The following is a 19,716-nucleotide window of genomic DNA, read 5'->3' as shown; positions in this document are numbered from 1 at the left end:
CCTAGGTATGCACAGTACTATGTAGTGAGTAGGGAATCGCCTGCGAGCGCAATACTTAGATTAGTAGCCGAGCTGCCGAGGTGGAAAGACTCGAAAGAGGCGATACCGGGCGATAGACTAAAAGTACTAAAAGAACTTTGGAATGCATCAATTTAAGCTAGAAGACGGTGGGGCCCTGTAGGAAACATCGAAGACTCTTTTACTATCCTAGAGCTGCTACTTGTCCCAGCACTGATTGGTCATTGGCATGAACATACCATGTAATTGTATGTAGGTTTGTAGCGAGGACCATGCGTCGATCGCTCGGTATCGTTTAAGGCACGTAAAAATTTATCAACCTACAAACGAGACAAGACATGATGTATGCATGCCAAGGATAGGGGTTTAGGTCCAATAACTTATAGGTTCTACATAGTAAGCTTTTGATAGAGATTTAGTTAACTAACTTGTTATATTTTCAGTTATAATACCGACCTACTAAAAGTACACTATTGTTACGGCACAGCAATACTGACTGAATGGTCTGTCGGAAGCAAGAGGGTGAGGGGTTTGTGGGGGTATGATGATGAAGGATCAGCTGAAAGGACTGATACTAGGGTTATATCCAGAATAGGTATTTACCTAGGTTAGATACCAAGGTATGTTGCATTTTTCTATCTATCTTAATTATAGGAAGTAGCTTAGAAGAAATCCATCGTCTAGGTAGGTGTTCCCTAACTGGCAAAGAGAATAAAAAGAAAGAGATCACTTGGATGTGTTAATTAGAAAAGGCCATTTTCATCCCTTCTTATCCTTGGTCTCCTCTGTTTTCTATTACCAGAACCAGACTATCACTAGGTGCCTAGGCTATCAATAGAATCGAATAGATTGATTGTCACAACTCCATATGTAGTCCACCCTTCATCGACCGACAGTTGAGTTTGTATCTCCCCGAGACCAAACTGCATTCAGGGATACGGATTGGCAACCAATTCACACCGTTTAATAGACTCGATCAACACCTACCTCCAATTGAGATTGGATATACAGGCATATTTACACCCGTCGATAAACTTGCCGAGGTCCTCACGAATCTTGGGCGTGGATGAGGACCGTTCCAGGAGCTGCTTTTCCGCAGCTTCGAACCGTTCGATGGATGATCGAATGATGTTAACTGCATGATCGATACACGTGTAGCCGCTTGTGCAGAGCCGAGCTGCAAGGAAAGTAGAGGGATTAGAGAATAGGCTTGGGATTGTGCCTAGATTCCATCAATGAGCATCAGATCTGGCCGCTTAAATTAGACCTCTCATACTAACCGCTTCCTTCTTAATAGATAAGATGTCAACGCACGTTACAATGATCATGCTTGCTTCATATCAGATCCTTTGCATCGCCTCGTCCTCTGGTACTTCTTTGGGCAATACGATCCCGTATGCGTATCTGCGAAAAGTTGGTAAACTTTTGAAGTATAGGTGGGAATCTACCTTGATACTCACTCAATAGTTGCCAAACACACTCTGACCGCCCCGGTTCCTAGACGGCGTTCTATATACTCGTCGATAGTGGGGAGGCAATCTAGCACCTGGGATCTGTGCTCTTCGCTACACATGCTCACGAAGTGGGTTAACTCATCAATCAATGCGTTTATCTGACCTACATACTAGCATTATTATCGCATAGTCACTCTTTAGAAACACTTGAGATGGAAACGTACGGTCGTTGCAGGCCCTTGATATGGCTTCAGCCACAGGTTTGAAGCCAGCAATTAAAGGATCCGTAGTGATCTCTGAGAGACTCATCTGAGAGGCTCCAGACAAGCTTTCTCGTAGGTAGTCAACAGTTCTCTGTCGGAATGTAGATGCTCGGTTCCAGTCATCGGAGATTGTAGAAAACTCGAGAGAATCCGTTTCTAGACCGTGTCAGGGGTAAATCACTATTGAAATTTTCAATGGGGCTTATGTCTCACCATCATCCCAAACGAAGAGCTTTGTGTATAACTTAGTAGGCTTCAACTAATACGGCTTTATATATTCGTAGACTTACCCATATGAATGGACAGGTGCAAATACGTAATGCATCGTATGATGCGAATGGCCACCAAGATGCCCCAAACAGAGCAAAATTACATGCTCTCGTACTCCTTAGACGATTCTCATTACCTGAGGAAGACAATATGCTATAGCTCCTTAGCGAATTGAAATGGTTCTTAACAACGAGGCGGTACTTACGACAAGATTGTCTCTTGGACGTATTCGTCCAGCTTCTCAATTTCTGGATGAACTCCTTGGGGCCAGTGGCTAAGCATAGGCGCCAGGTCAGGGATGGTTACGCGAGACCCTCGTATGCTCAATGCTCATCAACAGCTTTTCATGTACAGTAGCTTTGGTAGGAACAACCAGCGTAGCGGTTTCCATTACAGGACCTTCTTGGATAGTGATGGCCATGGTGAGCTGGTTGAATGGTAGGCCACTAGACAGTGATCGCAGTATCTTTGAAGGGGGTATGTCAAATTTGAAGAAGTAAAGGGTTGACTTCTGATAATAACTTGAGGATCATGGCTTTATTTATCATTTTCCAGGATCGACGGCAGAACGCTTGTATGTGACGAGGGAAGCCTGCTAGTATCCCGAATCATTTCCCGAATTCGTTCTAAACCACGCGTGAGGTCGATAGCTTCGTGAGAGATATTTGTGGTATGCACCCACCTTACCAGTTCTGCCCTCCTTAAACCTAGTAGGCAAAAGAACTTTCAGCAAGCCATCTGCTAACCCAGACTTCCTACTGAAGTAATCCGCCGGCTCGCGGGGCTTGCCTTGATCTAGCTCGGTCTCAAGCACTTGTGTGAACAATATCATAATCAACCGGCTATGCTACCTTAGGTACCTAGTAGATAAGTTTATGGCTAAGTATCTCCTACTGTGAACTTACTGAGCGTGGGGGTGACCACTTCCCTAACCTAGTAAATCAGATACAACAATCTTCACCTGAGCAACTTATGTGACCCTCAGAGAGGCTGAGTAGAGTTAATTATAAGTGTATAACCCAGTCGTGTAACCCTCCCGTCCCCCTATTTTGTAAGAGCTATAGCCTACTATGGAAGCAGCACTGCTTCTTTTTCTAAAAGGAGTTTGAAAGACAATGACGATAGCCCATGTTATAAACATATCATTCGCAAAGTCATGCCCTTATACGAAGCCAAGCACTTTTTGTCAGAGTCATTGTCAGAGCATACCGTTGTGTTAAAAGGTGAACTGATTGACATCTCATTGAATTTCTCTTGTTTATGTCAGTATATCTGACAGTTATCGATCTAAAAATTATACTTCTATCACACTGGTTGACGTTCATCTCACCTTCTGAAGCTAGCCCAATCATTGCTTAAGCTGATTTCGGTCGTGTAACCATTTTCGGTTGATACCACAGCTATCACTCAATAGGCTTGGACAGGCGGTATATTATGCCGTGCTTATTCAAAGGTATTGTCAAAAGGGTCGGGGTTTGATGCTAAGGGCCCGTCACTTTTGTATGCGAGAAGGTTGTTGTTGGAATATTCAGGTGGCTGGGTACAGTGGCTGATAGTATCCGCCCCTAACCTGTGGCATATATGTATAATCTACATCTCCTGTAGATTCCACTGACTAGAACTTACTCTCCAATACAACCAACATATTTCTTACCACCTTCTTTCTCATCCACAGCATCTTGCCGGAACGGAACGAAACCGGAGAAATCCCGTAGTCGACTGTCAACATCAACGAGGCTGTTCGGCTATCCCAGCAGGAAGAACAGAGCCAAAAGCTCAGGGGCAAGGACGGAAATCACGCACTGGCAGCCTACAGGGTAACCAACAAGAAGCGAAAGGACAGCCCCACCTGCCATCACTGTACCTCGGCAGGTCGGCGATCGGCCTTCCCATGACCTAGCTGCCTGCTTCTGGGAGCACTCTGAAAAAAGACCCAAAGATTGGCGAGGTTTCTCCAAAGGAAAGAAACCGCGGGCCCACGACAACAAGGACGACCCTGTAGCAACAAGACTCGCATATAAGCACCAAGGCAAGGAAGATACACCTACCCACGTGAGCTCGTTCCTAGCCACGAGAGATCACCCTGGAGATGAATACCCTGAATCACCTAAGCCGAGCATTCTCAGCAGGGTATTTCAGGGTCGGCTACCGGGTGCCACCGAATCATGTGACCATGATTAGTAGCTACCCGCCGATACCCCCTCCAACCTGATCAACTCAACCACGCAGGAATGCCTAAGCCTTATCCTTAAGGGCTCGTACACCGGAAGAGCACTGAAGGCTCTTAGGCTGATGGCATTATCCAAGGCTAAAGCCGCTAAACTAGCGGCTAGGTTACAGGAAGTAGTGGTGTTAGACAGTGGCTGCAGCCAATCCACCTGCTGCAACCAGGCACTATTCACTGACCTGCGACCCTATAACGGACAGCTCATATACGGGATAGGGGAAAAGACGATCAACCCTGAGCTACAGGGTACCGCCAATATCCACGTAATGATCGACGGAAAGTCAAAACTGGTTAAGGTCTCAGATACCATATGTTGCCCTGACCTAACCTGCAACCTTCCGTCAGTCTCACAACTGACCAGGAAGGGGGCTGAATTTCTTTTTTGGAATAAAACGGCGTTTGGGGCAAGGGAAGAGAAGGTCTTCCTTATAGCCTTTGAAACCAATAGCCTATATATAGTCGATCAAAAGAATAATATCTTCAATATAGCAGGCCTGAACATACAACTCCACGGCCCACGGGGAAGCAGTTTTAGGGGCGTTGTGTAACACATATACCTAGACGCGATATATTGCCGTTCCTGCGTGCTGCATTCCTAGCCACAATGAGATAGATTCCTACACGGCATCTACAGGGTCGCTTATTCCTTCAACATATTCTTGAAGGTTTACCCATCGAACCCCGATTCGATAATAGCTTGCTGAGACAATCCCGTAAATTGTTGCTAGCCGGACGAGTTTCACAGACGATGCGTGTCAGATATAAGTGCAGCCTCATACAAGATCTTTTGTAACAGGGTGCTGATAGGGTGGAAGAGAATGCTACTGGACATCGTAAGATATGGGCTTTATGATGGTAATAACTACAGAAGCTATGAAAGCAGCTTGCCTAACTAGGTAGATTGGTGCTTAGGAGCGGACCAGCCATCGAGTCTTAAATTGATCGGCCAACTAGGCTCGCCTGATTGTTGAATTGCTTGATTGCTTTTGCTAAGGGGAAGAGGCAGGACGAGGGATGGTTGGTAGATGTGGGATACCAGCCTTAGTGACGAGTTGATGTGATGTAACTGGCAAGCCGGCACGTGCATATATCGGCGACGGTAGATGGTTGTTGTGGTGATCAGGTGACTAGGCGCATCCAACTAGTTACCCTTATAATTCCAAGACAGCTAATCTTCCAAAATACTATGTACTTACCTACTAGGTAGGTATAATCACTGATGTCAACAAAACTACCTAGTTAGGTACATATAAAAAGCTTTGCAATTTGTCATGGACGTGACTAGGCTAGTAACTTCGATGATCAGCTGAACACTTGATATAAACTTGAAAGGAGTAAAGGTTACGATTCAGAGCATTCCAGATTGAGGGGATGAGTGTGTCATGTTGTAATATGATGGCCATGGCATGTGTTGGCTTTGGTACTATTAAAGAATCAGGGGAATCAGGGGAATATTAACTATGTGTGCATAGAAAGAATTATGTAAGATACATAAAGTAGTAAATGGCGGCTGATGGGCCAGTGATGGCCATGATCTCCTATAACAGGGGTACCTAGTAGGGTCCGGATCAAGCCGGATGGAATAACCTGGCTCCGACTGGAATTAACTACCGGGCCCAACAAATAACATTGAACCTTAAAGTCATCGTGCCACTCTGCCAGGTGCCTAGTGCCTATCATAGTTGTAGATGACGTTTGATAAAGCATCATTCTACAGGGTATTCTACAGGGTAAGTGGATACCTACACGTCTTTCACCAACCAACGAAACTCTGTCAATTCAACGGTTCTTCCCAATCCAAACTTTCATCATCAACCAATTACTTCAATGTAACCACGAGGACAAGCACAAACACAACATTGAAGCTCAACTGAACAACCAACATCAAGCTCAAAGGACTTTTTACATACTGGACATATTTCCACAATCTTACCAGCCCCATCGTCTCAGATCGCGGCACCATATCTGAGACATACAGAAGAACCTACTTGCGTGGATAGTTTTGATAGGATACTGTTTACCAGTAGATAGGTACATACATGTATGTTCTAAAGGAAACATTAGCGCCCGGCCTAGTATCGAATCGCCGCTGAAATGCCGTTTTCCCGTGGAAGAGGATGCCGTGCCTGTGCTCGTAAATCATCTCTCAAAGCCTCGGGGTTGACGACTGCCCCCATACGAAGTGGGTGAGCATGGGATCCAAATTTGGCCATGGGCCATTCCGATTAGCCGTGCCTCAACCTTGGATGGACATATCCATATTCTATGTACATGTATGTGCATACATGGATATATATATGTAAAAGCATGCGTTGAGAGTTGCCACATGGTCGACGTACGTATATATGTAATTCGTCATGAGCTGTTCAACGTGTCCAGTCCTCCAAACTTTCGTTTTGAACTTCCGAACCTTCGAATTTTTGACGGATTAAAACGAACATTGAATTGGGAATACAATAACACCAAATCTAAAAAGGCGCCCCGTTGGAGTTTGAAACATTGAACCACCTCAGTCATCCTTGAGTAACAGCTTGCATCTACTTGCATCTACACTAGTACCTATTACATTCCGATCCTAGGTCACACCTATGCAAACTTCTGCATGTTGATGTTCATGCCGTGTCATCGGCGAAGGATTCTAACGAATTGACTTTTCACTGAATATTAATACTCAGAACTTTGGCCATCCTCCTCCCGCCTTATCCGGTTCCTGATTTCCCTCACCGACTCTACAGCACGTACACACGCACACGTACTTACGCATTTAACTCTATTCTTTCTACACTATTCTTCGGAAGACAGTGTCAAAAGCAAGCCCCCAAAAGAGAAGACTAATTCGATTTCCAGGGAGTGCTCTCCCGACAAAGCGACGTTAATCGGATCATCGGCACTAATATTATTAAGACCCGGCTATTTCCACCTTCTGGGTCTTTCTGGACTTTCTGGATCTTCTGGATCTCCTAGGATTTACTTGATCAAGCGCGCGGTAGTTCGCCAAGCAATATCAACAAAGAGCTGGAACGACGGGAACCTGGTCATTACCTGGTACCTATTCTTGGCATTGTAACTGTTAACCAAGCCTCGTTTTTTCAGGTGAGCAAGCTGTTTCTTTGTTTTTCTCACTGTCTGGTGTTTTGTTCAGCTTCAATGTTGTTTTCCCCAGTACGATTCGTTGTCATTTGCGGCGCAGCTGTGCCACTAGACAGGCTGTGAAGCGCCCTGATGACAAAGCTGCCCAGGGGTGTTAGGGGGTGCCAGGGGTAACCTACCCAGGTACCTAGTAGGTACCTAACTTCAGGTACACATTTCATCGAGCGACAATGTCCAGCCCAATTGGTTTCGCAAATGAGGCAATTCCCACCCTGGTCTACAGTATGACTGTGTAGATCCATTGCCTACTATGTACCCAGGTAGACATTTGCTCAGCACCGAACATACATCATCGTTGCACTAACCCCGTGCATTCCAAGTGGAATCCTGTCAGGGGCTTATTGGGGACATTATTGGGACACAAAGGGAAGTGGATGCCATTATGATATCAATCATGGTTTCTCCACGAACCTAATCGCATCTCATTTGTTTGGGCTTTTTGAAGACAAGAACTCTATAAGTTTTGAAGCTCCCTCTCTTCCTCTTCTCTTTCGTATTTTACGCTTGCATCGTCCCCCGCCCCTTTAACTGGTCTTCTTGTGGTTCTCCTGAAGAGCTTTCGGTGTCACCCACGCATCACAAGGCTGGCTTAAACTAAGTGATTATCTAGACTACTAAAGCCACGATTGCCTTACGCTTTGCTTTGCTTTGCCTTGCCTCGCCTCACATTACATAATATCTCATCTTTTTCGTTATTAAAAGAAGAAAAAAAGAAAAAAATCTGCCCGAAGCTAAACAAACCCACAGAACACATCGTCGCCATGTCAACCTCAAGTGGTAGTCGGCCCACCAGCCGCAACTATGATACAGGCTTCCCTGATGCATTCGCCGAATACACCACTTCTCTACGCCACCCAGATGCAGATGTTAGTCCGAATGCCTGTATTGCAGCTGAGGACATCGATCCGTCAAAATCGTTACATCGGGCTCGAAGGTCATTCCTAGCGAGACACAGCCTGTCGAATAAGCACACAATAAGTCACGGCATGCTCGCCCAAACTCTAAACCGAAAGCGGTCCAGCCACTCCAGTCTGGTCATGACCTCAGCCGACAGCGGGGTCGACGTCGGTCATCCTAAGCGCACAGATACGAATGGCAGCATTGGAGGGTCTTCAAAAGATGGTGCCGAGAGCATTGTGATGTCTCTCAATGATGATTCCCCTCCATCTTCGCCCATGTCCCCAAGCGACGAACAAGCTGGTAGCGATGGACGTCAAAAGATTAAGCTGTTCCGCAAGTGGCGTAGTCAAAAAGACTAAGGTCCTGATACACAATCCCTATGTCCGTCCCTATTGTCGAAACCAGCTGGATGATGGGGTAAACGTAACCGTAATGGGAATGCTGTGATGGGGAACTGGTAGTCTGTGGAGCTTGGATAACCGAAAGCTTAATATTCGAGTTCTCGGTCTTGAGATTGATTTTCTAGCATGGAGTTTGGTTTAGCATGGGATTAGGTATGGGTTTTTGGTCATTTTACTAAATAACTAGGAAAAGGAAAAAAGAAAGAAGAAGAAAAAAAACTACCAAGGTTGAGTCTGAATTGGGATCCCAGCCTTGCTTCACTCGTCCTTATGGCCAAAATCAAAAGGTATCATGATAAATGGTACCATGACAAATACACAACACATTTAATTATATTCAACATTGAATCATTGATGTTTTACCTGACTGGGCTTATTAATCGTTTGTATAGGGTACCTAGATAAGAAACCTCTTATTACACGAGGTGTAGGGAAAGAGCGAACTGGAGTCACGAACTGTCTATGTTGGAGGCAAGGGAAGGCACGATGCTTCAAAAGCAAACACGACTTCCCTATCCAATATTTAAACCTGGATTCTTCAATGGAATTTCTCAAACTAACTTTTTCAACCATCGCTGTTACTCACCGAGACTAAAACATCGAAATCAAATTAAGTTCGACCCTTCATCAAAATCCTTCCGTATTAAATGCTGATCATGCATTTATTTACCTTCTGGGCAACAAGCATTACTCTGTCATGTTTCTGTGACTTGGCATTGTCAAAAGCGGTTGAAGATGATACTTTGCATCGAGATGTTGTTGTCATTGGAGGAGGCGCGTCGGGAACATACACTGCTGTTAGACTGAAAGACGAGAACAAGACAGTGGCAGTCATCGAGAAGAAGAGTACTCTGGGTGGACATGCTGAGACTTACGTTGATCCCCACACTGGTTATACTATCGACATCGGCGTGCGTCTTTTCAATCACTTAAAGGTAGTGACAGACTACTTTGCCAGATTCGACGTCCCTCTTACCATTCTATCCTCGACTGTACAACCCGAATACATAGACTTTTCTACCGGCCAGAATGTGACCTACACCGCACCGGGCCCTGAAGCCCTCGGTGCCGCCTTGGCCGCTTATCAGACCCAACTCGAGAAGTATCCCGACTTACAGAAGGGCTTCAATATGACCTATCCCGTGGAGCCCGATCTGCTATTGAACTTCGGCGAGTTTGTCACCAAGTACGGTCTAGAGGCTCTCGTGCCTCAGATATTCATCACGAACCAGGGATATGCGCCGTTGCTCAACATCAGTACGCTCTACATGTTCAAGTACTTCAACGCGGCCCAAGTCAGCAGCTTTTCAGCAGGGTATTTGACGACCGTATCTCACAACATGCAGGAATTATACCAGAAGGCCACCACGTTCCTAGGCGACGATGTCCTTCTCGACTCTGCTGTTCTCTCTATGAACCGTACAGATCCTGGCGCTGGCCCTGTGCAAATTCTCGTCCAAACACCTACGGGCCAGAAGCTCATTGTCGCGAAGAAAGTCGTCTCCACGATCCCCCCGCTGCTCGACAACCTGGGTGGATACGATCTCGCCTCGGATGAGACAGCACTGTTTGCCCAGTTCTCGTCGAACGGGTATTACACTGGACTCCTGAACAACACGGGGCTCAATTTCGTCGCCTATAATTCCGACTCTAGACGTCCATACAATGTCCCGGAGCTACCAGGCCTCTACTTGATGCAGGACAATCAGGGATTGACGCAGGTGTACTACGCAAGCCCCACCGTACTCCCTGATGATGAGGTCAAGGCGGACATATTAGCCATAGTGCGGCGGGTGCAGGAGGCGAGGGGTGTGGTTGTAGGTGCGGATGTGGACGTCAAGGGGACACCCGAGTGGCTTGCATTCTCGAGTCATGCGCCGTTTAATCTTGAGGTGTCCAATAATGCGGTGAGCGATGGCTTTTACAAGAAGCTGTTTGAGCTTCAGGGGAAACGGAATACATTCTGGAATGGTGCTGCGTGGCACACACAGGACTCGACCGCTCTGTGGCAGTTCACGGAGGATTATGTGCTTCCGATGATACTGGCTTCGCTATGATGCCTAGGTCCCCGATTATCCAGCCATCTAAGCTACCAGGTAGCTAGCTAGATTGGTGGCTGGTGTTCTGAAAAGCGGTGTACACATTCCCATAGTTATCGCGTAGTGATTTGATCTCAATTCTAAGAAGTTCACCAGTTTCTGTGGCCTCGAGGCGGTTTATGTCGTTTACTTAATGTTAGGCCGGTGTAAATCACTCGTGGCCAATGTGTTCACGAAAGTGTTCAAAGAACATGAAAGATATATAAAATAGCAACGTCGATCACGACTCCAAGCTGTTGTCTGTTGGTAAAGCGCTCCTTTGGTACATGCAGTAAAACTGCAGGTGATGGATCTACACAAGGTAGGTACTCGGATAGGCTGAGGGAGGTCAAACTAGCCAGCCACCACTCTCCCTCATCGCTTCTTTCCAGCTCCCCTCATTTGGCCGTGTGAATTCCCGCACACTCTCCACATCACCTGCACCAAAATTCCCATAAAGATGCGGGCACCCTTCGATCTCCCACGTCGTCGTGGGGTGGAACTTGGGCGCGAACCGGATCTTGAGAACCCATATGCTTGTGGCCTCTTTGAAGAAGAGGTCGGACGTTATGGGGATCTGGGTACGTGTGTGAGTGAGTAGGTAGGTGAGTAAGTATCCAGCCCAACCCGAAAGCATTAGGTATGTAGGAATTGGCTTACCTGGGTACCAATGCTCAAATGGACGAATCCGTCTTTTCGGTCGAGTTCCGAAAGTGGGTACTCAGATGGGATTGGCGTCGGAGGTGCCGTGGGCACGATCTTGTAGACGAACTCTGGTAAGGGTGACGGAGCCATAGCTGTTATGCAGGAGGGGTAAAGGAAAGGAAAGCGGGCGACGATGAAAGGGTGTAGTTGAGGCAAATTGGTAAAATGACGACTTCAAATCCGTCTATTCTGGGATAAGCTTACTGCAGTGTAGAGCTGACAGCTGTAAATGAATCTGGCAGCTGTCATTTCTCCTAATTCAGGGGTCGCAGACTAGGGAGAACTGGTTAAAAGGGGGCATCAGGAGTAAGATGTGTAATTATCATACCTGTATGTATACCTACGTTGAAAGCTCTCCATCAATTGAATATGAGGCCTAAATAGACGAATGTGAGTAGCATATAAGGAATCGAAGAATTGAGGGGTGGTCCAACTAAATTATCACTGAATGTTATTCTCGTAGGCTCATACGAACACCCTCACATATATGACTACGACTACTTGATACTGGTATATCAGTACTTAAATGTGTTCTTATAGTCTGGATGGATCAGAGCTGGGTCCAATTTTCCGGGAAAGGGGGGTGTCGGATGCTCCCCCTTTTCCGGCAAGAATTTCGAAGCCCTACCACCCACCCCTATGGAGCTCGATATGACTATGGGACTTCAGCCCAGATACATAGAGACACTTGTTTGTGAAAAATTCACTCTATATCCATGATATTACCAGACAAAGCTTCTTGGTTGTGCGATGCAAGAGGTAAATACCCAGTACCTAGCAGATGGACAGAAGAAAAATGACGAGATACTCATCAGCAACAGCATCATTTAACGGGAAGTTGATTCCTAAGTTAACTACTCTATACTCGCCTATGAATATTAACATTCGGGTAGGAGGTTATAATGGTTGCCTACTTCTAAGGGTGATCATGGTTGAGAACGGGATCCCGTCTCGACAATCCAGCATAGCTCATAACAAATACCGACTGACTACAAATGTCCTAGCCTTCCTATGTAGGATACCGAGGGGTGTACACGAGCCACATATCATCATTCTACCTACCTTGGTCAAGTGCATGTTTATTATCATGGGCCGTTCGGCAATCTGAAATAGTCTTTCCTCCCCTCCTCATTCTGATCTCGTCGTCCTCTTTAGGGCCAGACAGCTCGCTTAAGAATAGCGGTCAACTGCCCAATTCTAAGGAATTAGGCTCTTTACTAGACTATGTAAGACTCCAAAGGGACTTTTGCGTAGCTAAATCGTTCTATTTTCTTGAGACATCATGGATGTGGACACAGTCACCAGCGCTATTAGGGGGTGACCTATAGTCTTGTGCTAGATACATACTTGGCGCACTTGTCTTGGTGGGCCTATGTTCCTTCCACGATGTCACCTAAAAAAAAGCAAAAGTGAGATCGCATGCTAAATAGTTCTCGGACGATCCGTACATGTTCCTGCATGCATATAATGCTAGAATTGTACCTCATTCTATTATCAGAGTCCCACTAATAGAAAGAGGAAGATAAAAGTCCCCTTTAGCAGATTTCGTGATTATAGCACGGTGACTCCTAGGGACCTACATACCTGTTAATCGCGCACGAAGGAAGTCATGATAAGATCGTCACAAAGTCTTCAATTACATCTTAAATCTAAGAGAATAGACACAATGCTAAGAATATCATATTTTTTGTACATTGAAACCGCAGGTCATGCAGTGTTAATTTGCTATATACATAGGTAAAGACAGATATATACTTGATCTAAGAAATTCACATTAGGAGGTAAGCTCCTACACCAATTGCGCCAAACACCGCCGTCGTGGTATCATCTATTCTAAAAGGTATCGTGTCTAAGCCCCCTGACATAGTAAAGGCTGTATAATACATGGGTAGTTAGGGAGGTGGGTGATTTGACGACGGCTTCTACTGTGCCAGGCCGTCGTCCGGGAGTCCAGCGACAATCTCGGGTGTTTTCAAGTAGCCAGCGTTCGATGCGTCCTGTAAGGCCGCATACCAAATGTTGGCCATCTTCATATAGCCGACGTCTGTGGGGTGAATTTCATCTCCTATGAAGTCTCCCTTTACCGGACCCTTATCCTTCTCCTGCATATCAGCAAGTATGATCGGCCATCCGGCGGCCTGGAATCGTTTTACCAACGAATTTATCTGGACATTGTAGTCTGTGATGCGTTTGTTTGCCTCCGGATCTTTGGTATATACTAGGAGAGTAGATAGGATAATAGTGGCCTTAGGGGACGTTTTATAAATATCGTTCAACAGAAGTAGGACTCGGTCGCCAATATTAGGAATGTCGTTGTTCCGGATGCAGTCGTTGGTGCCGGCGTTGATGAGAACGACGTTGGGTTTGAATTTGGGTACCACGACGTTGGCTACTGCGTGAACTTGGTCGACCAGCAGGCCTTCAGTTGACGAGCTTTCGTTGTCTTGCATGGTCCCAGAATGATTGGCCCCGACCATGTTGACTTGGTTGCCGTTCTGGGTAAGGAGGTCGCGGAGATATTTACGGTACCCATTTCCCTCTGAAGAGCCAGTACCCCAGGTAATGGAAGCACCCATTGGCATAATCCGTAAGGCTACGCCGTTTCCGAGCGCATTTGCTCGAGTTTCGATGGTACCTCTAGAGGCCTGGTCTGGTAATGCAAGCCCTACATGGTGTTAGATCATCGAAGAGGAGGTAGGTGGTTTATCTATAAGGAGACGACGCACCATTCACGACCTGTGAAGTGTATGCTAGTATACTGCATAGCGCAGACTTATAAGCCACCATGATGAAATCGGAGGAGAAGTAATGATTGGATTGACTTCGTATAGATTGCAACTCGACTCGTGTGCCTTGATCTCTATATCGATCGTACCTAGACTACCTAGTACTTGGACTTCTTGTTATCTGTTTGCCGTGTTGAAAGTGATGCAATAACCATAGGATCTCCAAACTCTCGATGAGGTGAGCGTAACACAAGTCTATTTGTATGATTCCTGAAGACATGCCCCCCCCTCCCCCGGCTGGCATCTAGCTGGCGTCATGTGGTAAAACAACAACGCTCAGTATAGTCACTCACTAGGGTTCAACGGTCCCGCCGCTACGCTACCCATACCGATCCATCACTATTAATGACCACCCCCCATGTTGACTCTCATCCTTCACGATTTCACACATGGGTACATACTTAGGTACGTACTAATTATAATCTACTATGTACGGCATAGTATTCCATCGTCCTTCGGGGACCCAGGCCTATGTTGAGGCTAGGCCGATCACTGGTACTAGTCTGGGGTATGGATACTATGCAAGAGAATCAGATTACACCAAGAAGGTTGACGTCGTAGCTCATGTGGGTTCTTTCGATTTATTGCGCCTTATGCCTTGCAGTGTCCCCATGTCCGAGCCACAGTAGTGCGGCACATATACCTAGCGTCTATCAGCACAGGTACCGGCAGTGATTACTCAGATGCTACTACTATGTGAACTGCATACTTACATACATAGTAGTAGTTAGGCATTGTATTTGCTTACTTATGGTAGTCACTGGTAGATAGATAGTATTGCAAGATGATTTAACCGAGCCAAGCACCCAAATACCCAAATAGGTCCCTAGTATTATTGTTAGTGTTAGGTACTAATCTCATTTCTGGCCAAGACAGGCTTTTATTCGACATTCTTTGTTTCAATGTATGTGACGAAGATTCGTTCAAGTTTTTTTCTTGTTCAAATTGTTGTTTCTCGTACGATTAAAAGTGCGGTGCGTCAGAAAGCTTGGAGGTTACAATGTCACATACCAGGCACTTGTTACATAGTACAAACATAGAACTCCATACTAGACCTATATCAGATTAGATCGGTTATTGAGATCGGTTATTGAAGAACTAGCAAGGTCAAAAGACTTCAAAAGACTTAAACAGACTTAAAAAGTCGGGTAAAGATTCGTTTCCACTTGCTTGCTTCCGCTTCCACTTGCTGCTATTATAAGAATGGAAACCTTCCTAAAATGGTGAAACTAGGTAGGGATGCTTCCTTTTTAGTTCACGATCCATGTGCCGTGCCGCAAGATGCACATTACTTAGCACTGAGTTAGCAGTCTTAGCTCACTACCCTAGTCACTATACATACTTACATATAACAGGGTCTCGCCGTGCCTCACCAGTCTCTACGGCATAGTATTCTTGGCTGATTACCTTATAACACTTTGTTACTTTTTTGAAACACCCATCTCTTTGAATACTACAAAGGCAAATCACAATACAGCCTCGCCTTGGATGACATGATCTGAATCTAGGATAAAATAGACCAGGTGAGTCCCCTGCCCGGAGGCCTACGTTGTGATGTAATTGTTGACTTTTTGAGTGATATGGAGTCATGGACAGTCTCACTACTATCACCTGCATCGAGCTAGGAGCTTGACAACGATTCGCCTTGGGTCTACGCCGTACTGTTCTAAACAAAGATGGATGCTGATTCTTCCCCTAGCTGGTTAGAATCTACATAATATAATTTCGCATGTCCCATCATGTGCTGCGCTATGGTATTTGCTCGATCAAATTCAGCGACGTTGCGTTACCTAATCTCCTGACTACAGTATTTGCTGATATTGTACTTTGTAATCCGTGAATGATGCTGTCTCTTCCAAAGTTCAAGGCAATAGAGATATCTGTCTTACTTGTGAGCCACTCTCCTTTACCTCCAGTTTCACCTGAGCTCCCTAACACCAGCTTTGGTAAACTTCATCATATCCTTCAATCTTTTACTGAGCTTCTAGTACGTGTGAGACTCGGTATGTCCACATGGCATACCTACCAAGCATAACCACGTTGAGACTGTGGACACTTATCTTGACTACGCCGTTTTGCGATGCACCGGATCACGATCCCATGTACTACGCCGCACGCCTACACTGCCCACGCCACCCTAAATATGGCGAAGGATGGCCATATTAATAATTCAACAAGAAAATCTTTATTTTCATGCGTACCTAATCGTCGTACATCAGCGGTCAAGAGTTTTCTGCCCCCCTTGTCTGGCTTGAGGTTGGCCGAGCTGCCTTTTCAACGACACTAAACTAACCTACACCATACTCCACAAACTACGTGAATGCATACACAGTAGTATGTGAATGCTTTTCGAGAAGGGTAGTTGGATAAATTTAGACCTAGGTTCATCAATCCCTTCGCTTGACTCAAAACGAGACCGAGAAGAAACGTACCTACCTAGCTTAGGCTTCAAGTTCTGCACAGCATGCCTCAAACTCATAAGTACCCATGAACCGAGATATTAAACGGGCTTGACATGATTCGAGCTAAGATATATATCCTGAACCGTGTCCATACATTTTGATGATTAGGTTTGTGTACAATCCTTCCTCAACTGGGGGCTGGGCATTGCTGATTCTTCGGCTCAACAAATCCTTAGATGGGAACACATTTCTGGTGCTGTTGCTCTTATCTGTTATAAAGCATCGTAGTTCGTATATACGACAGTGAGGATATGTGTGTGCAAAAACCCACATCGCTAATCCCCACATGCTAATGGCGCTGTTCTTGCTTCTCGCACCATGATGGAAAGCTTGTATCCCTCTTCGAACCCCTCCATTACCTTCGTAAGGTCAGATACTAACTGATCGACCTCCTGGAAGCCTAGTTTCTCATAAACGGGCCTGCCGCCAGGCGTTGCCTCCGTATATGTTCTGAGACCTTCTGCATCGGCAATCGCGAGCATGGGTAAGATTAGCGCCTTACCGGCGCCTCTCCGATGATACTTTGGTGATGTGCATAGAAGTGATAGACCTGGGAATACGTGCATAGCAATCCCTTTTCAGCCCATGGACGAAATGCATAGTTATAGACTGATTGCTCCTTTACTCACCTAGCATCGACTTCGCATCCTGCTTCACTGACATACGACTCAACGTATTGAAGAAGTCTCGACACAATTCTGACTGTGCACCTTCGGGGAAGTCTATCGTGGGCGGATTTGTTGCTTCGGCGGAAGCACTAGTTAGGGGTAAATGCTCCCCTTCTTGCGGCACATCCCCACCCACCGCAACACCCGGAGTAACGTTTATGGTGGTCGCTTCATCTCCGACCCACGCTCCGAAGGCCGTTTCGTAACCCTTGGGTATATCCCATCGCGCGAATGCGACCAGCTCACCAGTTTCCGCATCGGTGATCTTGAAGTGGCGGACACTGTGGTCGTTCATCTTTCGATGCATACGCCGTTTCATCCAGACGAACATAGCTACCTTGTTTGGGGACCACCAGAACGTGTTGCGCGGGTCTGTCAGGAAGGACTCATAATACACTTCAACCATGGCATCTATATCTGCGGTGGTGGCACGGGATAGGGAGAACCCTGGAACGAGTGACCTGGGGATAGGGAACGGTAGAGCCATGGTGTGCTTGTTCTTCTTTGGGTGATGGAAATTGTATGTGGGAAGGAATTTTTTGTTTGTTTAATGATGCACTACTTGAGCTGTTTATAGGGGGAGTAGGGAGAGTTATCTTCACATGATCTCTTCAATAGGTACGAATTTCATCTTTCGATGAAGCGGAGCTATACTGATTTAGATCAACAAGCATTACAAATCCACTTCTTATTTGGCGGTAGCATCGTTGGTTGGCTGAGAAACCCCAATTGCTTACTCGCTTCATCACTAGCAACACGCCCGATGACTCTTACCGGTGCGAATTACGTGATCTTCTATGTGTCAATTGAATAGTACATGGTATCGTGATAGGAGATACTTCGCCGAAAATCGGTGTTTGACTGATGAAAAGCTAGGTTGAATCAAAATACCCTTCCTTGCGTGTGAACGGTATGGCCATAGGCAATTTGCTATGACGGAACGGAGTAGTGATGATGTATCTGTAGGCCCATCTTATCGTACAATATACAAAGAGCAGTGCCATTGGCAACAGAGACGAGACTCATTCGCTCCAACTTTGGCCTCGGGAAATCAATCATAAGATTAGTCCTGTAGTGTGAGGTTCTCCAGGTTGGGAAGGTAGGTAGAAGACTTCGAGGTTGATATGAAACGTTACCTATCCCATTGCTTCTCTCTGATTATATTATAAAATAATATCAGAGCTAAACATAAAGTAATGATGCCTACCCATCAAGACTCGAGAGAATCTCGAGCTTTATACCTTTTCACTAACCCAAATGGCACCACGACATCCCAGCCGAATGGCACCAGTTAAGAGCCAGTGTGGCTCGGCCTTCTTCGCATCGTTATCAACGGCGTGATCGAGATGTTCCAACTCCTCGTCTCGAATGCGTCGCAACGTTTTCACAAGATCCTGGAACTCGTCGCCTACTTCGTACCCTTCAGCTTCCCATTGCTCGAACATTTCAAGCAGGGTTCTTATTTGATTATTATAATGATCGCCAATCTCAGTCTCGACAGCTTCAGTACAGGCCATTGCAGCTTCGCGCCCCATAACTGCGGTTGACCAGCCCAAGCCCGTCGCTAGAACGGACCATAGTGGGTAGAGGGCCGTGGGGCGCACACGATGCTTGGCGATTAGGGAATTGAAGGTCTTGAGGTGGCCTTCTTCTTGGGCATACATATGGGCCATCAGTGGCCGAAGATGTGGGTGAGCATTTACAAGTGGTGGCGTCTGGGCAGTATAAATCAGAGTAGCAGCTAATTCGCCTGCTTGGTTCACCCGGAGCTTTGAGGAAGTGATGATTATTTAGTATGGATCATGCGTAATAATGCAAGAAAAGTGAACAAAAGAAAGATCTTACAGCTGAAGAGAGAAATTCACTTTGCTCTTTTGTTAGAGGCTTCCGTTTAGGAGCATGGCTGGGATTGTGATTGGGATTGGGATTGGGATTGGGACTAGACTGAGGCGGATCGGCGGGAGATGATGAATTTGTAGATATTATTGAATTGTACTGGGGATTTGTGCTTAAGAATCGTCTTTGAATAGGTTGTGAAAAAGTGGAAAGAAAAGATTCACGAATATAATATTGTGGGTTGCAGCGAACTATGCGCAATTGTAACCTTGGTAAAGACATTTTTAAACGATGAAGTGAAGATGAAGTTTAAAAGAAGCAGTTTCAATGTTCATCGTTGATTGAATTGAAGTTAACTATCCATAGGAACAGAAAGTACTATGTACTATGTATGTACATAACTACTAGGTTAGTAGGTACTGTAATATGTCTGAGCAAATTTGAGGCGTAAGTGGCTAACTTAGTGTCATACCTTACGTAAGACAGAGGCTGAAGCTT

At 45.8% G+C, this 19,716-nt stretch overlaps 7 protein-coding genes across 7 annotated transcripts; 2 read left to right on the top strand and 5 right to left on the bottom strand.

Moving 5' to 3' along the window:
• Nucleotides 1–1,001: 1,001 nt before the first annotated feature.
• Nucleotides 1,002–2,426, bottom strand: GGS25DRAFT_523439 (terpenoid synthase; the record flags this gene model as incomplete). The annotated part of the gene is made up of 6 exons (XM_049264420.1): nucleotides 1,002–1,240; nucleotides 1,697–1,891; nucleotides 1,949–1,967; nucleotides 2,026–2,158; nucleotides 2,211–2,279; nucleotides 2,344–2,426. The coding sequence occupies 6 exons, from the start codon at nucleotides 2,424–2,426 to the stop codon at nucleotides 1,002–1,004; spliced, it is 738 nt and encodes a 245-aa protein (XP_049114427.1).
• Nucleotides 2,427–7,884: 5,458 nt separating this feature from the next.
• On the top strand, nucleotides 7,885–8,986 carry GGS25DRAFT_355806 (uncharacterized protein). The gene has a single exon (XM_049258084.1). The coding sequence runs from the start codon at nucleotides 8,144–8,146 to the stop codon at nucleotides 8,639–8,641; it is 498 nt and encodes a 165-aa protein (XP_049114426.1). The 5' UTR covers nucleotides 7,885–8,143; the 3' UTR covers nucleotides 8,642–8,986.
• Nucleotides 8,986–10,925, top strand: GGS25DRAFT_355811 (FAD/NAD(P)-binding domain-containing protein). Its single transcript, XM_049258085.1, has one exon. It carries the CDS (start codon nucleotides 9,331–9,333, stop codon nucleotides 10,738–10,740), a length of 1,410 nt encoding a protein of 469 aa, XP_049114425.1. The 5' UTR covers nucleotides 8,986–9,330; the 3' UTR covers nucleotides 10,741–10,925.
• A 185-nt stretch (nucleotides 10,926–11,110) lies between these two features.
• GGS25DRAFT_523436 (uncharacterized protein) lies at nucleotides 11,111–11,556 on the bottom strand (the record flags this gene model as incomplete). Its single annotated transcript, XM_049264419.1, has 2 exons — nucleotides 11,111–11,338; nucleotides 11,422–11,556. 2 exons carry the CDS (start codon nucleotides 11,554–11,556, stop codon nucleotides 11,111–11,113), a joined length of 363 nt encoding a protein of 120 aa, XP_049114424.1.
• A 1,610-nt stretch (nucleotides 11,557–13,166) lies between these two features.
• Nucleotides 13,167–14,866, bottom strand: GGS25DRAFT_355747 (carbohydrate esterase family 3 protein). The gene is made up of 2 exons (XM_049258083.1): nucleotides 14,193–14,866; nucleotides 13,167–14,131 (listed from the first exon to the last, which is right to left on the bottom strand). Exons 1-2 carry the CDS (start codon nucleotides 14,251–14,253, stop codon nucleotides 13,389–13,391), a joined length of 804 nt encoding a protein of 267 aa, XP_049114423.1. The 5' UTR covers nucleotides 14,254–14,866; the 3' UTR covers nucleotides 13,167–13,388.
• Nucleotides 14,867–16,764: 1,898 nt separating this feature from the next.
• GGS25DRAFT_355732 (acyl-CoA N-acyltransferase) lies at nucleotides 16,765–18,243 on the bottom strand. The gene is made up of 2 exons (XM_049258082.1): nucleotides 17,344–18,243; nucleotides 16,765–17,264 (listed from the first exon to the last, which is right to left on the bottom strand). The coding sequence occupies exons 1-2, from the start codon at nucleotides 17,867–17,869 to the stop codon at nucleotides 16,990–16,992; spliced, it is 801 nt and encodes a 266-aa protein (XP_049114422.1). The 5' UTR covers nucleotides 17,870–18,243; the 3' UTR covers nucleotides 16,765–16,989.
• Nucleotides 18,244–19,588, bottom strand: GGS25DRAFT_355694 (COQ7-domain-containing protein). Its single transcript, XM_049258081.1, has 2 exons — nucleotides 19,228–19,588; nucleotides 18,244–19,151 (listed from the first exon to the last, which is right to left on the bottom strand). The coding sequence occupies exons 1-2, from the start codon at nucleotides 19,498–19,500 to the stop codon at nucleotides 18,618–18,620; spliced, it is 807 nt and encodes a 268-aa protein (XP_049114421.1). The 5' UTR covers nucleotides 19,501–19,588; the 3' UTR covers nucleotides 18,244–18,617.
• Nucleotides 19,589–19,716: the final 128 nt, after the last annotated feature.

The sequence above is a fragment of the Hypoxylon fragiforme genome (assembly GCF_022984875.1).
Source record: "Hypoxylon fragiforme strain CBS 206.31 chromosome Unknown GGS25scaffold_7, whole genome shotgun sequence".
Classification (NCBI taxonomy): Eukaryota; Fungi; Ascomycota; class Sordariomycetes; order Xylariales; family Hypoxylaceae; genus Hypoxylon; species Hypoxylon fragiforme.
Note: the sequence above shows the minus strand (reverse complement) of the source record. Positions and strands in the feature narration are given on the sequence as shown.